This window comes from Saprolegnia diclina (genome assembly GCF_000281045.1).
Source record: "Saprolegnia diclina VS20 unplaced genomic scaffold supercont1.63, whole genome shotgun sequence".
NCBI classification, from domain to species: domain Eukaryota; phylum Oomycota; class Saprolegniomycetes; order Saprolegniales; family Saprolegniaceae; genus Saprolegnia; species Saprolegnia diclina.
Genome location: NW_008246130.1, coordinates 112,035 through 129,134, shown reverse-complemented (window position 1 = coordinate 129,134; position 17,100 = coordinate 112,035). Strand labels below are relative to the sequence as shown.

Genomic DNA, 17,100 nt, shown 5'->3' with positions numbered 1-17,100 from the left:
TTAAATAAGAATGCACCTCACAAGCGCTTGGTAACGACACGCATGGGATTGGCTAAAATACCGTCTTTTTCGCCAATCAGCGGCTTGTGAATATCTTCGTCGTGCCACCAGGGATGGAAGCCCAGCGCAAGGACGAGGAGGTCGATACCGAATACGAGGAGCTCATCCCGCCCGAGAACTTCGCCATGGTCGAGCGTGGTCTCTACCGCAGTACGCTTCCTCGATCTCGCAGCGGCGTCTCATGCGCTCCTTTGCGGCGTAGGCGGTTTTCCCAAGAAGAAGAACTTTGCCTTTGTCAAGACGCTCGGGCTCAAGAGCATCTTGTACGCGTCTGTGGCGCATGGACGTACGTGCTTAGCACCTCGTAGAACGCTCGTGCTCGAAGACTACCCACTCGCCAACTGCGAATTCAACAAGATCCACGGCGTGACCTTGCTTCAGTTTGGTGTGCCCGGCAACAAGGTCCTCATCACCTCCGTCGCCGTCAAGTACCCAACGCGTATGGTGTAGGAGCCGTTCGTGGACATCCCAGAAAAGGGCATTGCCGCCGCATTGAGCGCTGTCTTGGGTACGACAACGTTAATCATATCGCTCGTCCACGATGATGGCTATGGCTAGACAAGCGCAACCATCCGATGCTCATTCATTGCAACAAGGGCAAGGTACGCCTCCTCTCTTTACTTCAACGAGGAGCTAGTGGCGACTGTGTAGCATCGAACGGGCTGCCTTGTCGGGTGCCTCCGAAAGGTCGGCGCGATGTAGAGGACATTGAGGCCAACGAGGACGGGTTTAGGTGCAGCGCTGGGCGTTTAGCTCTGTGTTTGACGAGTACATTCGCTTTTCGCACCCCAAGCCGCGCATGATGGACCAGCAGGTAGTAGTATTCCACTGTGTAGACTTTGACGCGTATTCATGGGATAGTTTATCGAGCTATTCAATACGGACCTCGTCGAAGAGTCCGAGGAGACGGAGCGACCGGCGTGGCCAGGCTTGTCCTAACGCAACGTCTTAAATAGCCGGCGACCGGCGCTCGAGTTGATATCCGGCCCGTTCTTTCTGCTTGCGCGCGTCACGTTTCTTCTTGAGCAGGATGCCCACGCCGAGGACGATGCCGGCAGCGAGAATCGAAGCGGCAATGATGACCCACACGATCGGCGATATGGACGAGTCGGAAACTTGGCCCGGGATTGCGTACTCGCCGAGCTTGGTGCCGAGGCCCTTGTCGACAAAGTACCCGTTGTCCCACATCATGGAAAAGCCGCGCTGGAAAAAGTCACCGGCTGCCGGCCCCCGCATCGCGTCGGCACTTACGCCCGTGTTGCAGAGACCGTCGCTCTGCCCGGGTGTCTTGAGCCAGAGGTAGTAGTCGACGTGGGGCGATCCCGTGCTGGACGTCGGTGGCACCCTGCGCAGCTGTCATGAGATTCGCACATTCCCATCTATTTGAGCAGTATCGTGTACCCAATGCCGGCCATGTTGGCGTTGCACCACTCGCCTGTGGGGCTCGGGCCGTGGTAGTTGCGCGAGGTATCGAAAATGCACGTGTATCCTAGCAGCAACACTATTCAACCGGTTGGATCTCAGAAAGGATGCGTACCCGGGCGCGCCGCGGCAAAATTCATGCAATATTCGAGCAGCTCGGCGTTGCCGCGGTAGTTGGACGTGTTGATCGCGATCCCGCGCATGCGCCCGGCTTTCGCGAGCTTGTCGACGATCGGCAGCATGGTGGCCATCGTCGTTGCATTCTTGAACGTCCACCAGCCGACATCCACGTACATGAGCGCGTTCGGGTTGGCAGCAGTGAGAAGACTCATCGCAATCTCCATATTGGCCAAGTACCCGTGCGTCCAAGCGCACGAGTTGGCGCCGTCGGCCAAGAGACCCACGGCGTCGGGCTCGAGGACGTAGAGCACGGGCTGCGTGCCCACGAGGGTCGCGAGCGCCGTGATGAACGCAGTGTACTCGGCCGTGTTGGTGTTGGAGCCCTGGTTTGAGTAGACACCCGAGCAGTCTTTGCCCGGGAGGCCGTAGACGACGAGGACGGGCAGCTGCGCGCTGTGGCCGTTGCCTGCCGCGCACACATCCATGGTCTGCGTTGCAACCTTGAGGTACTCGGTCCGGTCCGTGTACCATGTTGCGAGCGGCTGCGCTAGAACCGTAGACAGCGCGGGCTTGAGTCGCGGGTACGACGAAGCCGCCGACGCGAGGTTGTCCGGTGTGAGGCCTTGGCAGAGCGGCAGCGAGAGCGCTGTTGTCGCCATGGAAGCGTGGAAGATCGAAAATGATCATTAATCTTCGAGGATGGCTACAACGTCTTCTCTTCTTCCGCCATCGAGCGTTGAAATCGTCGAAGGTTTGAGGAGCTAAGCCAGAGGTTTACGAGTATTGTTCTGGCGAAGCGCTCGTTCCTTTCGTACCGTGGGTGCAAGGAAAGTGCACTCGTTCAAAAATTGCTATCCTAGGACAACAAGGACTCGGTTCAGAGCTTCAGATCTTAGTTTGGAAATGACACAGCGTACTGCATACAAATTTGGTCTATGAAAAAGCATCAATGGTACAAGGACGTAACCATTCCAGAGCGTCAACGTGTATATTGTCATTATTTCGAGCTGAAGAAGGCCGCGACTTTGTTTTGTGTATCGCTCCAGCTAATCTTCATGTCGATAACGTCCATTTCTGCCTTCTGGAGTCGCTTTTCAGCAGCGTCGACGTGCGCAATGACATGGTTGAGACGGTCTTTCTCGTCGGCATCGGCGACACTGGGCAAACGGTCCGTGGCTTCCTTCTTAAGCGGGCGCAGGTTTCGTTCCCAGAGCTTGCGCTCATCAGCGGCCGTCTCTTCTGCGTGCGAGATGGCGAGCTCGACAGTGAGGTACGTGCCCGAGACCGTCGCGCCAAAGAGCGCGACGGCCGTGCCGACGCGCTGTGCCAAGTTGGCCCACATTGCTCTTTGGTGGACCAATCGCCGTGCGCAAAAGCGGGCATTCTATTTTGTCCAGTCACAAGCCGCTTATGGATATCCAGATGATGGGTTGGCTAAAATGCAGCGACCGAGATACGATGGTGGCCAATCCGGGATGCGGACGTCGGAATCTTGCATGATCGCGTTCATGCCACGGTTTTTCGGCTTTGATTCATGCGGTTGCACCAAATCAGGGCCATATCGAAGAGCAACTAGTTAGCACGACCAAAGATCAATAAGAAAAGAGAAGTAAGTACTCACAGTTAGCTCAACGGGACTTGAGTCCCATATCTTCGGCGTGAGGAGCAGCAGGAATGCTAGGGGAGGACGACAAAAGGGCCTTCTCAAAAATGGCGTCTGCCGTTCTGACAACCACGATGCGTTGGTTTCGTTCAAAACTACGAGAGAGCGGCTTTTTGAATCGTCCGTCTGTACGTGTCTATTCTCTTGTTTGGACAGAAACAAGATCGAGTGTGCGATTCAGAGAGTCGACAGCGCGACACAAAATCGTCAGCTTCTTGAAACGCAAAGACAGACACCTTGCATCAAGGCGTCGAGGGACAGCCCCATGCGCGCAACATCGTGATAGCGTTTTCACTCGCAAAACGAACGTCAACGGAGCTCCTTTTCAATGGCTAATGGCGCTTCGCAAGATCAACCTCCTTCTCCCACAAGATGTCCCAGTGATCCCTTGCTACTCGCGTGGACGAGCAACTCAATCCACGAGACTACCCCGTGGTCCTGTCGACAAAAACACGGCGTCCAGACACAAAGAAATCCAGTGACCGGCGCTTTGCCACCGCGTGCCTCTGATGAGGCTTCGTAACCAACACGACGTCTCTTTGTTGTTGGTCCTGAGCTCTAGGTGTTGGCATGCCAGCACGAGGAGCTGGTGCGAGTTTGAATCTCGCTACGGTACCTTGCACGCGGCTTGTGGTCGAGTTAAAAATGAGATTAGCGTTCAGCAAGAAAGCCTCGCGTTCGAACGAAAGCAGCGAGATGTCTCTACCACAGAACCCAATGAGCACCAGCATGGTCCTTTCTTGGCCGAGTAGAAATATCGGAATATCCGAGTGATCCCATGCCATCTATACGTGCCATTCCGTTTGTGCAGCGTCCACAACGTAGTAGGGTACGGTATGCGTTCGCTATCTTCGTACCATCGGCTGGCGTCGTGCCTCTCGTCGACCAGATTGGGATCCTGCAGAAGATCGCACGACGGATTTTGACCAATAGGCTTCCAGAACGGCACCAGCGCCAATCGGTTGGCCAATCGCAGATGTGCATCCAATGGACGTTGCCGTCAATTGGCCCTTGCGTTGTGGACGTAAGCTAGGTGCGGCTCGCTGTCACAGCAGCTCTCTTGGTTCCGACGGGGTATCTTTGCCTCAACAAGTGGGGCGGGCGGGAAAGATCATGTGGCGCGAAGGCCGATTGCGCATCTCTGGCGAGTGCTGAGAGAGTGTTGACGTCGTCGTCCTGGATCTGGCCCTTTCGACTCGGGTTTTCTACGCCCTAGCCAAGCGCACGCAACGTCGTCGGTGCTGGCGACGGGTAGACGGGCCAGGTGGTTGCACCTTGGCCGTGACACCCGTCCTGGCTGCTTCAAGAGGCAAATCACCCAGCACCCGCGAAATTAATCGCATACAAACACCAAGTATTTTAAAAAAATGCCACTCGACGTCCTGCTTGCGCCGACGCGTCACATTACCTTTGGTTTTTGAGCCAATCCGCAAGCGTTTTGAAGTTGCGATCGGCCAATGGCATCGCGCAATGTCATGGCCTTCCTCGCACCAAGGTCAGTTTCCGATAAGCGTCGTAGCGTCCAAGCACATGCCCTCCTCGACCGCCGCTGCCACAACCACACCGACGACGTCGTCGTTGACGACGCTCGGCACCAAGCTCGGGATCGACCTCGCGGCCGCCGGTATTGCGTCCTTCTTCGTCGCGCCCTTTATCACGACGGTCGACCGCGCCGTCATTGAGAATGCCGCCGGCGCCCGCCCGCTCAAGAAGGCCCTCGTCGAGATCAGCAGGGACTTTGTCCGCAACCCGCTCCAGTTCATTCGCCGAAAGGAGTTTCTTTTGATTTACGGTGTCTACACGGCCACGTACCTCAGCGCGAACGCTGTCGATTCGCTCTGCGAGACGGTCGAAGTCGACAGCAACATGCCCAAGTTCTTGTCCACGACAGCCGTCAACATGGGCGCGTGCATCATCAAGGACCGCGAGTTCACGCGTATGTTTGGCGTCATTGCGCCGACCAAGTTCCCGCTCATGTCAATGGGGCTCTTTGCGATCCGCGATTCGCTCACGGTTGGCGCGTCGTTCATTGCGCCGCCGATTCTGTCGGCCAAGTTCCAGGAGCTCGGCCAGACGCCGCGGACGTCAAATACGCTCGCGCAGCTCACGTGCCCGATGCTGGTGCAATTTCTCTCAACGCCGCTCCACCTCCTCAGTCTCGACTTGTACAACAACAAGGGCGTCCCGATGAACCAGCGCATGTCATTCATCTCGCGCGAATACATCAAGTCGACGGGTGCCCGTGTTGCGCGTGTCGTCCCGGCCTTTGGGTTTGGCGGCATTGGCAACAAGTACTTTCGGGACACGATGCGAACCAAGTTGCTTTGAGCAATCCTCAGTGCCGTTTAAGTTAGCCTCCTGTAATAGAAAGATAGTCCGTTTCGAATCCGTCGCGTCTACCGCCACGTACTGATCGTACTCGACAACCCATGGCAGGCGGCCGGAGCACGCTCCGACGCGGGTGCCAAGTTCACGTCGCGCATCACATTTGGCCTCGACGAAGACGAGCACTGCCCGTCGGCCATGCAAGTGACGATGTCGCAGATGCAGCACCGCAACAAGCCACGTCAAAACGCTTCTGCAATTGGCCAGAATGCACTGGCGCCAACACAAACTGCTCGTTCGAGTTGGAGGTCGCGGTGGTTGATATCCGTGCTGCTAGAACAGGAACACTAGCACAACGTGACACACGTGCTGACGCATGTACCCTCGTACAAAGCGACCACATTGTTAGGACATTCGACACAGCTCAATTATTACGAAGCCGCCGCTTCCGACTGCCGAAAATTCAGTGTCGATGGCGCAACGCCAAAGGTGTCGGGCAGCGGCAGCGACGGAAAGTTGGCGCGCAAGATCGTCTTGATCATCGCGTTGTGGTGGATCGCGTGGTGCACGGCGAACGCCATCTCGCGCTCGACGGTCGAGGCGAGCTGCACCTCGTTGCCGTCGGCCGTGAGCATAAAGGCGGCGCGGACAGGCGACGTCAAGTGCGAGGGCGCGATCGCCGCGGCTAGCGACAAGATGTGGTCCATTTCATCAATGGCCGCGACGCGGTCCAGCTCGATTGCCGTGTTGCGGGCGCGAATGTCGTAGTGGATGTGGCCAGCGTGGTCGGCGTCGAGCGACCGGCGCAGGTGGTCGAGCGAGTGGCGGACGTGCCCGCCCGTCGTGCCCATGAGAATGGGGCAGCGAAATATGTACACGTCGTTCGAGAGCGTCTGCAACAGCGCCGACTGCTGCTGGAGGATCGCTCGGAACGCATCGCGGACAGCCATTATTTTGCGCCGCTCAGAAAGTGCAAAGTCACATCTTAGCGTTATTTTTTAAGCAATCACAAATATGACAATGATTTTGTATGTAATAAAATGGAATTGCGCAGGGAGGGCCGCGCGCGTATCTTTTGTCGCTCGACAGCGTCGGGTGCGTGGCAGGCTTGCCGGAACGACGGTGCCGGATGAATGGCGACGTATGAATGACGACGCACGCGTCAGCACATATCTTGCTGCTCCACGCTAGACTGTCTACGCCTGAGAATTGAGAATGGAGGCGCACTGCCGGCGGAGGCTCTGTGTACATCGCACCCCAGGTCGGGGAGCCGAGTTGTACCGGTTCTAGAGCGAACTCACTCGAACTGTGAAAGCGAGCTCTGTTGTTAGTCAACAAATCCCAAAGAAGAGCTGCAAGTCGCTGTTTGCGGAAACTGAGTGAGTCTGTTGAACCGATGACCAATCGAGTACATCGGAGCAACCAACCCGAGACGTGTGATGAGTCTGTGTTTTCCTTAGCCTGTGCAGTTCTGTCGTCAGTTGTGCTGGGCATTTTGGTGGTGGATTTCCCAACCTGACAATCTTGTGCACTAGCCTAGTACGGGTTGCTTCGATGACGTCAGCTGCGCTCACGAGGTGGCATACGATATACACGAAGAGTTTGAAACACCCGAATGCGAAGCTTTGCACGTCCCAATCGCGTCGAGTCAACAACGCGATCGAAATCCACTGTCGCCATACGATCCGCACCCAAGATACGTTTTCCAGGCCTCTGATTGGTGCATACTATCGAGCGAAGCGTCGCCACAAGATCCGACACACGCTGTGGCATGTACGTCGTCCGTGAAGCACGCCGTCATCTCATGCGACTTGGGGCGTCGTTTGAGATTGCATCGATCGATGTCTCTTTGTGTCCAAGCCCCAACGCTTGCGCCATGGTCGCGTGGCGCGTTGATAGCGTCCCGCCGACCTCCTGCGCGCTGCCAGACAATGCGACCGATTGCACGGTTGCGTTTCGCCTGCACACGCTCCAAGATGGCGTCGAGACCACGAGCGCCTATGTTAACACTTCGTTTTTACCCTGGAGTGCCTCGCAGTACTTTTACGTAGCCGCCGCCTTGCCGCGGAATGCCACGTCCATCGAGTACCAAGTGTCGCTCCTCGTGCTGCACGAAGATGACGCGACGCGATCCAAGCGTGCGTGTCCGTCCTCGTGCTTTGGCGCCGCGAGCTTCTTCTCGAGTACCTCGGCAGCACTCGTCACGTCATCGATCGCGGGCGGCAACTCGACCGCGGTCAACGCCACGATCGTGCGGCCACCGGACGCCGCGCCGTCCCCGAACCTCGCGCTGATCATTCTGGGCGCCGTGTTTGGCGCTTTGGTGCTGCTCAAGACGCTCCTTTTCCTCTTTGTGTGGGTGCAAGCGCGCAAGGCATCGGCGCACACGACAGGTGACGACGACGACGCGTCCTCGGACGACGAGGCGAGTCACAAGAAGAAACTCAAGCAGCCGCGCTGGCGCAAGTTTGCCTCCACCGTCGCAAAGGAGAAGAAGATGAAGGTGACCGCCAAGCCCGGCACGCTCGAGCACACGATGCAAGTCAAGGTCCTCAACGACGAGTATTATCACCCCGAGACCCACGCCGTCGTACGACGACCTCTTCACTGCAAGCCACGGGGTTCTATTGCTATCGATGACGTAGGCCAAGTCGCTCTTGGACATGAGCAGAAAGGCGCGCATTGAGCTCAAAGCCGAGGAGCGCAAGGGCCGCGCGGCGCTGGATGTGCACATGACGCACATGCAGCCCGACGAGGTGCTCCAGGGCCGCCACTTGGTCCTCGTACGGTTTGCGTCTGTCGTTCGCCGGCTCACTTTTCGCGCTAGACGAGCGAAATGACGGAAGGCGTGCTTGTCTCGGTCGTTTCAAAATCGGCGGCACTCTCTACGCGGTGGCTCTTTATGAACATTTCTCTGACACGTTTCAAGCTCAAGGCGTCGGTATTGGGCAAACCGTCCAAGCCAAAATTCAAGGGCAGCGGAAAGCGGTCGGTCGAGCTTGCCTCGCTGCGTGCCGTGACGCCGTTCACAGATGCTCTACCTCCCACGTACAGCACTGACCTCTCGCGGCTGCACGCTCAAATTAGCAAACGAATCAGTGCAAAAGCAACCGCGACACCGACTGTCGTAGCGTCCCCGGACGACGAGGGGGCTCCGATACCCGAGCGCACGCAGACAGATGACGCAAGTCGGTGCAGCATTTACGTGGTGCTCGTCGAGTTCGACAACAAACCCGATATTCTGTACGCGGTCGAGTCGGCCATCGATCAAGAGCAAGCTGTGTACACGTGGCAGCGCCTCAGCGAGAAAGCTAAAGCACGCGCCAACGCCCCCGCGCGCTTGAACTCGTGGTCGCTCGTCTCAGCCGAGAGCACCAAACGATTGTCCATCGCCGCCGAAGTCCGGCAAGCCAGCGGCGTCTTGGACGCCCCTGAGATTGCACTGGTTCCCACCGAGACTCTTCCTGATGCGGTCGCCTCAAGAGATGCAGCAGAACCGTAAACGTAGAATCGAGTATCGTTTGTGTCGCTACGCTTTCTCCTGGTGCTCTCTCGCTTCGTCACTTGTGATGTGGAGAAGAGTTCAAAGGTCGGTGGAAGAGCGTTGTCGTGACGCATGTTATTTCGCGCCAACGCTATATCCATGTTGGTTACTTGCCATGGAGAATAGACTCAGTACTATATATACACATCGTAGTTTAACGTCACTTGAAGAAATGCGGCAGTCGTCGCCGAATGCGCTAGTCCGCGGTCAAGCCAAGTCGGCACGCGACTTGACGCGAAAGACGCGCTTGGAACAAAAGTGCGAAGACCGCAAGAGCCGCGCCACCTCCGACGTGCTCATGACATTCCTGCAGCCCGACGAAGTGCGCAAGAGCCGTCACGTGGAGCTGGTATCCACCCGTGTCTCCACATCTCGCGATGATCTGCTTGTAGACGACCGAGATGATGGAAGGACTGCCGCTGCTGGTTGTTTCCACAAAGGGCAAACTCGGCACGAAATGGCTCTTTCTCGATGAGACGTTGAGCCAAAGTAGGCTCAAGTGGTCCTTCTTTGGCAAACCGTCCAAGCCGCGATTCCAAGGGATCGGGACACGATCCACGGAGCTTCACTCTCTCCTTGCTGTGACGCCGTACACGGATGCTCTGCCTGCTGGCTACAACAACTTGACGCGACTGCGCACTCGGCTCGAGAAGCATACGCGCGCCAAGAAGACGACGACGACGACGACGGATGCAACGGCCAAGAACCCAGGCGGCGTCTTCCTTGTGCACGTAACCTTTACCGGGAAGCCTGACCTGCTCTATGCCGTCGACTCGGAGATCGACCAAGACCAGGCGGCCTACACGTGGCAGCGTCTTGCGGCCAAGACTAAGTCCCGACCCAGCTCGCCTGCGCGGTCGTACTCGCTGCCGATCGGTTTGGACTCTGGCGAAACACGACTGGCAAGCATCGGCAGACTTCCTCCGAACCCACCAAGCGACGAACTTACGTTGCCACAAACACAAGGCGATGCAGCGGCGAGCAATCCGCCATTTGGTGATCTGCAGTCCACATTGGAGGCGACCCTTAGAGCAGATCCAAACCCTCGTGACACGCCGTCGGCAAGCACTGTGCCGTAGCATCGCCATCCAGCACCTGCCTGCTGGTCGTAAACCCTACTAGATTCCATGACCTCTTTTCGTGCCAGCTAATTTTGAGATGTGGAGGGTTTGAAAATGGATCGAGTAAGCTCGGGCAGTCGATTTATTCATCTTCCGTACTTGGATTTTGGATTCCACCGCGCATGACGCATAGGGGGACAACGCTCGCATGACCAAAAAGGTACCTTGTGACGTGAACACGCTGAATCGACGGTCGTTACACCTGCTGCTCGTGTTGAAAAGGAGGATGGCGATCGTGCCTCGCAAGCCGGAGGCGCTTGCGCCGCTTCTCTTGAGCCCGCGCAGTTCGTCGCCGTCGCTTGTGATTCCGTCGTGGTACTCGCACCCGTCGCCGCGCGCGAGCAGCCCGCGCCCGCCCATGACGCCGACCTTCACGTACCCGGAGCTCTCGCCGCTCAGCCCGCGCCTCGGCGTCGACGACCGCGCGTTTGGCGCCGACGCCGTCCACGCCAAGCTCGAGCGGCTGCGATATACCCACGTACGCATAGTGTATAGGCGCCATGGCTCCTGCAACGTCCAACGTAGCTGCTCTTGCACGAGCGCTTCCAGCACATTCGCAGCGTCCAGGATGTGTTTGATCAAGATGTACACTGTGTCGTATAGACAACTTGTCCATTATCATCGGACTAGATGGCCGAGGTGCAGCGCGCGCTCACATTTGTCGAGTTCAATCGCGACGAGAAGCGCGAGCGCATCGCTGCGTACTTGAACCGGCACTCGACGCTTATCCAGCGCATATACCGAGGCCACCGCGCGCGGGTGCGTGTCGAGCGGCTTCGCCAGTCGATCGCCATCGTGCGCATCCAGCGGCTAGTGCGCGGCTTTCTCGTGGCGCGGCGTCTCGTCGCCGCCCGCCGCCGCCGGCAGCACGAGGTAGCCTTCGGTCCCGCATCATATATGGCGCGTAGTGGACGCCTCCTAGGCGCGAATGACGGCGCATTGGCGTGCGTACCTCCAGCGCACATGCTTGGTGCAGCTCGTCGAGACGTGGCATGAGCGTAACGACGCGCTTCTCGAGGCGAAGCGCCTCAAGATCACGGTGCTGTGGCACCGCGCGTACGTGCACGCGCGCAACGCCGCCTCGACGGCGCGCACCCGCAAGGTCATCCTCCGCCACCACTTTCGCGCTGCCGTGCACAAGATCATGGCCGATCGCCGCGTGGCCGACATGTCCAAAATGGGCAATGTGAGCCTCCGCGCCGTCTCGGACACGAAGAAGAAGATGCAGATGCTCCAGACCATGGAGCGCCGCATGCTTGAGATTCAGCGGGCGCGCCAAGCCTTTGAGCGCAAGCAGCGCAACAAGAGCGTGAGCCCCAAACGAAGCGAGCCGAGGAAGGAGCCCGAGCCGTCCCCGCACGAGTCATTATCCTTGGGTCATGGCGAGACGAGTAGCATCTTCCTGACGCAGCTCCCGATGCACCACAAGCGACACCACGCGCACAAGAGCCGGCAGCCGATGCCAGCACTGTCCTGCGAAGCGCCGAACCCGTCGCCCAAACAGAGCCGCCACCTCGGCAAGCGTGCCAAGCACCCCCACCACCATGTCCCGTACGAGCTGCTTGTTGATGACGATGAAGTTGCGGTGTAAAGCCACAACCAGAAGCAGGGTGAGGGTAAGGTACTAATTACTATACGGGGAAAGGTTGGGAATCTACACGCGGTGCGTTGACCTATTGGAAGGGCACCGAGGCCGTGACCGGATTGTGCGGTGCGTAGGTGCCGCGCGGATTGTACAGCGGGCCGCTGCGGCTCTTGTAGCTGTTGTGGTACGGCTGTTTGCCGTACTGGGTGGGTTGGTGGTGCGTGTGCTTTTTGTGGTGGCGCGGCGCAGGCGGCGAGAGCGGCGACGGCGGCGAGACCATCCAGCGGCTCCAGAGCTCGGCTTCTTCCGTCTTGCCCTGCGCCTTGAGCTCATTGTATTCGCGACTCAGCTCTTCTTCCATTTGGACGCGCTCAATCTCGGCGAGGAGCTCGTCAATCTCGGCGTCGTCGCCAAAGGCTGCGCCGTCGTCGTCAGCCCAGCCGCCGCCGTTGGCAGTGTCCCACTCATTCGTGTACTGCGGATCGGCGGGCATGGGCGGAGGCGGCGGCGGCGGCGCGGGCGGCGCAGACGACCATGTCGGTACAAAGGAGATCGCGTTCGGGTTGAGCTTCATGCGTCGGCTTGCCTCGAAGAAGGATTGACGCTCGTCTCGGTGGCTCAATATCCGGATACCAAGCGCCGTTTTCCAAGAACAAGCCGAATATATCCGGATAACGGAGCCCGGTCTATTCGACGAAAGCTGATTATTTCGCGCACGTTTTATGTTCATTTGCACTTTGTATGGATTTAACAAAGAAAGCCAGCGGAACAAAATGCGCGTGCCACGTCATGGGCCCGCGACACGCAAGCTACTCGTCTTGCAATTGCGGCCACATCGACTAGAACGCTGGCTTTGACTAACTGCACGAGCAGCTGCTGTCGAGATTGATCCTTGATACATTCCATGCGCGAACACTCCTCCAAGCAGCCGCTTCGACGTCTTCTGCAGGTGGCCTCGCTGTAAAAGCGGGTTCTGAGAAAGAGAGAACACGCGCTAGCTCTATCTATGTCGCCTGCACCCATCGCTGCTGCTTCACATGAAAAGCACTGAATAAGGAAGACCTAGCGGCTTGAGCGCGGCCTCTACAAGCAGGTAGTCGATGTTGCGGCTTGTCGACGGCGCAGCACGGTTGTTGCTGCTGACCAAGATGGCGAGAACGTTCGAGGACGGGTACCAGATGGGTAGAAACGCAGCGTCGTGATTGGTTTGCCAGTATCTATTCGGCGTCGTCTGATTGGCAGAATGTAAACTTCGACGCTTGTGATTGGCGGAATCGGCCGGTGCGATATGGTTGAAGTTGCGGAGGAAGCTATTTGCAGCTTGGAGCTCATTACGCAAATTGCTCCACAAGAAGATCCCAAGCATGGCCAAGAAGACGCAGCCGACGCCCGCGCCCCGTAGCCCGACCAAGAAGGGTGCGTCGGCGCCCACGAACAAGACCAAGATGACCACGCTCAACGTCGACGCGCCACCCTACGTGCCCGCGCTCGGCTGGAAGACACCGCTGACCGACGACCTCATCTGGACGGCGGGCCTGCCATACACACCAGGCAGCGAAAAGCAGTCGACGGACGGCTTTGTCATCCTCGACCAAGTCGTCGACTACCGCGAAGTGCCGGACGAAGAGCTCTTTGACCCAGCGTTCTACCCGTTCACGACCACGGACCTGCGCGAACTCGAGGCGTGCGACCAGATGAACGAGCTCCTCGCTGAGCTCGAGATCCTCGACATGCAAGAGGAGCTCCACCGCAAGCTCTATGACAAGTGCGTGTCGCTCCAGGAGAACCGCCGCAGCATCGAGCCGATGGTGCAAAACATTCTCAAGCGCACGACCAAGACAGACAACGCGTTGTACCAGACGCAGAAGGCCAACAAGTCGATGCAATACAAGCTCACACACCACGGCAAGAGCCCGCGCTTTAGCCGGCAGATTTGCCAGCCGCGCGCGTCATACTAGACGCAAATCTCTGCGCACTCTTCTGCGAGGAGCCACCACAAGACCAAAATATTTAAAAATTCTAGCCACACAGCGACGACCGCGCCTGTGTATCGTGTAGCACTAGTCGCCACAACCAATTTTAGGTGGTAATCATCAATCAACCTCGCCCCTTTGTTCCATTTCCTTCTTTTCGCCAAATTGTTGATGGAGGCGTGCAACGTGGCACAATGTGCTGCCACGTCATTGTGATCGCACGGGAGCACTTGCAGTCATCTTGCCAAGCCAAGCTGTGCCCATCCCGTTCAACATGACTAACAAAGGGGCTGTTTCTGCGCATGCTACGTCGTCGTCCCAGAACGACACTAGAATCTTCACGTCCAGACCCCGGATCAACCAGAATCGTGTACTAACTAAAGGAAACAACGAGTCAGCTGACAATGCCTTTCGTGTTGATTGCATCATACAAACGATCGACTACGTCGTACATTGCAGCGACTAAATAGGTGGCGATCACCGCGTGTGGATCTGGCGACCGCGCACGTAGACGTTGGTGATGTTGCGGTCGTCGCCGACAAACAGAAATTTCTGGAACCGATGCAGCGTGTCGTCGGTGTCGTACTCGTCCACGGGGCTGTCGGCAGCATTCAGATCCACGACGAGCATGTCGAGGTCTTTGCCCGGCACAAAGTTGCCAACCTTGTCTTCGAGGTTGAGCACTTCGGCGCCACCGACCGTCGCGAGGTGGAAGGCTTCGGCGTACGTGAGCGGGTCTTCTTTCGTCGCAGCTTCGCCGTCGTTGTCGCTGCCATGGCCCATGGCCACGAGCTTGGAGGCGATGACGGCGTTCCGGACTGCGTCGAGCATCGACGTCGTGTAGCCGGCCGAGACGTCCGTGCCAAGACCGACCTTGAGCCCGTCGCGGAGGCACCGACGGACGTTGAGGACGCCGCTCGTGAGCGAAAAGTTCGAGTTGGGGCAGTGCACAATGCCAGTGCCCGTCTCCTTGAGAAGCGCGCGCTCGCCGCCGCTGCACCAGATGCAGTGCGCCATGTAGCTCCGGTCGTGCAGAAGCCCGTGGCGGTGATACACGTCGGCGTAGCTGTCGCAGTCGGGGTGGAGGTCCTTGACCCACGCGATTTCGTTGCCGTTCTCCGAGAGATGCGACTGCACCGGCAAATGCGGAGTCTGCTCCTTGGAGAGCGCAGCGAGTCCGTGCATGAGCTCCGATGTCGTGCTATATAGCGCAAATGAGTGTCGAGTGGCGAGAAGAGAATCCTGCAAGTTACCTCGGCACAAAGCGCGGCGTGATGACGGGCGTCACGAGGTCGTCCTCCTTGGCAAGAACGTGCTCGATGAACGCCTTTGTGTCGGCCAGCGACTGCGACGTCGTCTCGGCGAGCGATGGCGGCGCGTGGCGGTCCATGTTGACCTTGCCAATGTACCCGCGCTGGCCGATACGCGCGACAATGTCGGCGAGGGCCTTGGACGCTTCAAGGTGGACAGTCGCAAAGTATGAGCACGTCGTCGTGCCGTTGCGCACGTGACGCGTCACGGCCTTGGTGTACATGCTCTTCGCATACCTAAGGTGACATCTAAGCATTGTAAACACAAGCGCATCGTGCCGTACGTGAGGTCGGCAAACTTGGCTTCGTGCGGGAACGTGTACGTGTTGAGCCAGTCGAGGAGCGGAAGGTGCATGCCGACACCAAGAAACGAGTACTGCGGCGCGTGCGCGTGGCCGTCGACAAAGCCGGGAAGGAGCAGCTTCTTGCCATGGTCGACGAGCGTGTCAAAGGCAATCGACTCGATCGGCGTCTTGGCCAAGTCGTGCACAAACAGAATCTTGCCTTGGGCGTTCGTGCCAATGAGGCCGGCGTCGAGGACTTCGAGGACGCCAAAGCGCACCGAGTGGACGACGACGCCCTTGTACGCAGTGATGAGCGACGACGACATGTTGGTGGCCGAGAGAAAGTTGCGGAATGGGGTCGCGACTCGCGACTGCGAACGGTCGCAGCTGGCAGGGAAGATCGCAAATCGCATCCTTTTTGCATGTCACGCGAACCTCAAAAATAGCAGATTGAGTACGGTTGCGTGACACGCGTCAACTTCAACTTGCGTTGGGACTCATCCGATTTGGTTCAAGCTTTGGGGATGCCATGGGTGATGCAAGATGCGGGCGCTTCAGCGCAACGAGGCTCTGGCTCGTGGTCGAGCGTGCTGCTCGCGCAGTGAATCGACTACGTACTAGAGAATGGCCTGCGTGTGCGCTGCGAGGGCCACCAAGAGCCACTGACGAGCTCTGTTTGCGAGACCGTCTCTGGGCTTGTTTCTATCGTCCCGGCACTCTTCCGAACGCCGAACGCAGACGCTGCGCGACGGACAGAGACGACGTATGTACAAGGGCGGAGGCTTCATTGCGTAGAGATGTGGCTAGCGAGCATGGTAGTGAGATCGCCGCGTGGGCTCTGCGCCGAAGCGCTCCCTCGTGCGAATGTGTTTGCCCTCGCAACACGCCACCTGACCACCTGAGAGCTGCTTGGTCCATATACAAGAAATCAATGCACTTACGCGTTTGGCCATTGGAGAAGAAGTCGATTGTGGTATAAGATTACGCTGCCACCCGTGGTGCTGTTGCTTGGCCTCCAAAGGCGAGACTGCCACGGTCTCAGTCGCCGCGTAGGCTAGCGCTTCAATTTCTCTCTTGAGTCGGTACACGTGCCAGTAGCGCAGCGCCAAAATGACGCACGCAATCACGAGAGACAAGGTCAAGGTCGACTGCGTGGCGGCAGCGTGGAACGATGTCGCGGAGGATGACAAGGGTGCGTCAGTCGGTGCCGCGCTCGTCGGCAGCGCGAAGTACATTCGACCACTGTGTAGCCGCCCATGAGACTCACCTGGCTCACCAACTCGTTGTCGATTTGGCCCAAACGGGTCGCAATTGTGCGACCATACATGTTTGAGAGGCGGCTAGAGCCCACTAGATGTTTCCAACGGCACCACCGGGTGCCCGACGGTGAACGACTGCTGCGTTGTGCAAACGTCGCCTGGAGCGAATTAATAATAATATTTCTGCAGCACTTGATAGATCAGTTGTGATGCCGTTCTCTATTGCCAACTATCGCATTGGGTTTGCGTCCCCCAAAGTCAAAACCACTGCTGCATCTTTGCAAGACGATGTAATTGTACAAAATTGTGGTCTCGCCCTCGTGACATTAGCGTTACATAGAGGTGTGACTTTGACAAGGTATTACACCGTGTTGGAGAAGGCCGCCGATCGCGAGCGATGCTGTAGCTGATAGAGCTCGCATCGACAGACAGCA

General features: G+C 57.8%; 10 protein-coding genes across 10 annotated transcripts; 5 read left to right on the top strand and 5 right to left on the bottom strand.

Annotated features, from left to right (window-relative positions):
* Positions 1–113: 113 nt before the first annotated feature.
* On the top strand, positions 114–999 carry SDRG_13776 (hypothetical protein; the record flags this gene model as incomplete). The annotated part of the gene is made up of 8 exons (XM_008619874.1): positions 114–210; positions 263–323; positions 369–462; positions 511–568; positions 619–662; positions 712–747; positions 794–874; positions 922–999. 8 exons carry the CDS (start codon positions 114–116, stop codon positions 997–999), a joined length of 549 nt encoding a protein of 182 aa, XP_008618096.1.
* Positions 1,000–1,008: 9 nt separating this feature from the next.
* Positions 1,009–2,261, bottom strand: SDRG_13775 (hypothetical protein; the record flags this gene model as incomplete). Its single annotated transcript, XM_008619873.1, has 3 exons — positions 1,009–1,405; positions 1,462–1,549; positions 1,598–2,261. 3 exons carry the CDS (start codon positions 2,259–2,261, stop codon positions 1,009–1,011), a joined length of 1,149 nt encoding a protein of 382 aa, XP_008618095.1.
* A 219-nt stretch (positions 2,262–2,480) lies between these two features.
* On the bottom strand, positions 2,481–3,353 carry SDRG_13774 (hypothetical protein). The gene is made up of 2 exons (XM_008619872.1): positions 3,224–3,353; positions 2,481–3,174 (listed from the first exon to the last, which is right to left on the bottom strand). The coding sequence occupies exon 2, from the start codon at positions 2,942–2,944 to the stop codon at positions 2,600–2,602; it is 345 nt and encodes a 114-aa protein (XP_008618094.1). The 5' UTR covers positions 2,945–3,174; positions 3,224–3,353; the 3' UTR covers positions 2,481–2,599.
* A 1,382-nt stretch (positions 3,354–4,735) lies between these two features.
* SDRG_13773 (hypothetical protein) lies at positions 4,736–5,593 on the top strand (the record flags this gene model as incomplete). The annotated part of the gene is made up of 1 exon (XM_008619871.1): positions 4,736–5,593. One exon carries the CDS (start codon positions 4,736–4,738, stop codon positions 5,591–5,593), a length of 858 nt encoding a protein of 285 aa, XP_008618093.1.
* A 356-nt stretch (positions 5,594–5,949) lies between these two features.
* SDRG_13772 (hypothetical protein) lies at positions 5,950–6,562 on the bottom strand. Its single transcript, XM_008619870.1, has one exon. It carries the CDS (start codon positions 6,538–6,540, stop codon positions 6,022–6,024), a length of 519 nt encoding a protein of 172 aa, XP_008618092.1. The 5' UTR covers positions 6,541–6,562; the 3' UTR covers positions 5,950–6,021.
* Positions 6,563–7,301: 739 nt separating this feature from the next.
* On the top strand, positions 7,302–9,122 carry SDRG_13771 (hypothetical protein). Its single transcript, XM_008619869.1, has 3 exons — positions 7,302–8,180; positions 8,236–8,373; positions 8,418–9,122. Exons 1-3 carry the CDS (start codon positions 7,362–7,364, stop codon positions 9,090–9,092), a joined length of 1,632 nt encoding a protein of 543 aa, XP_008618091.1. The 5' UTR covers positions 7,302–7,361; the 3' UTR covers positions 9,093–9,122.
* A 184-nt stretch (positions 9,123–9,306) lies between these two features.
* Positions 9,307–11,846, top strand: SDRG_13770 (hypothetical protein; the record flags this gene model as incomplete). The annotated part of the gene is made up of 6 exons (XM_008619868.1): positions 9,307–9,483; positions 9,527–9,993; positions 10,478–10,733; positions 10,781–10,840; positions 10,886–11,128; positions 11,178–11,846. The coding sequence occupies 6 exons, from the start codon at positions 9,307–9,309 to the stop codon at positions 11,844–11,846; spliced, it is 1,872 nt and encodes a 623-aa protein (XP_008618090.1).
* On the bottom strand, positions 11,758–12,456 carry SDRG_13769 (hypothetical protein). Its single transcript, XM_008619867.1, has one exon. It carries the CDS (start codon positions 12,412–12,414, stop codon positions 11,929–11,931), a length of 486 nt encoding a protein of 161 aa, XP_008618089.1. The 5' UTR covers positions 12,415–12,456; the 3' UTR covers positions 11,758–11,928.
* Positions 12,457–13,108: 652 nt separating this feature from the next.
* On the top strand, positions 13,109–13,959 carry SDRG_13768 (hypothetical protein). The gene has a single exon (XM_008619866.1). It carries the CDS (start codon positions 13,205–13,207, stop codon positions 13,796–13,798), a length of 594 nt encoding a protein of 197 aa, XP_008618088.1. The 5' UTR covers positions 13,109–13,204; the 3' UTR covers positions 13,799–13,959.
* A 248-nt stretch (positions 13,960–14,207) lies between these two features.
* On the bottom strand, positions 14,208–15,825 carry SDRG_13767 (guanine deaminase). Its single transcript, XM_008619865.1, has 3 exons — positions 15,408–15,825; positions 15,067–15,360; positions 14,208–15,014 (listed from the first exon to the last, which is right to left on the bottom strand). Exons 1-3 carry the CDS (start codon positions 15,818–15,820, stop codon positions 14,291–14,293), a joined length of 1,431 nt encoding a protein of 476 aa, XP_008618087.1. The 5' UTR covers positions 15,821–15,825; the 3' UTR covers positions 14,208–14,290.
* Positions 15,826–17,100: the final 1,275 nt, after the last annotated feature.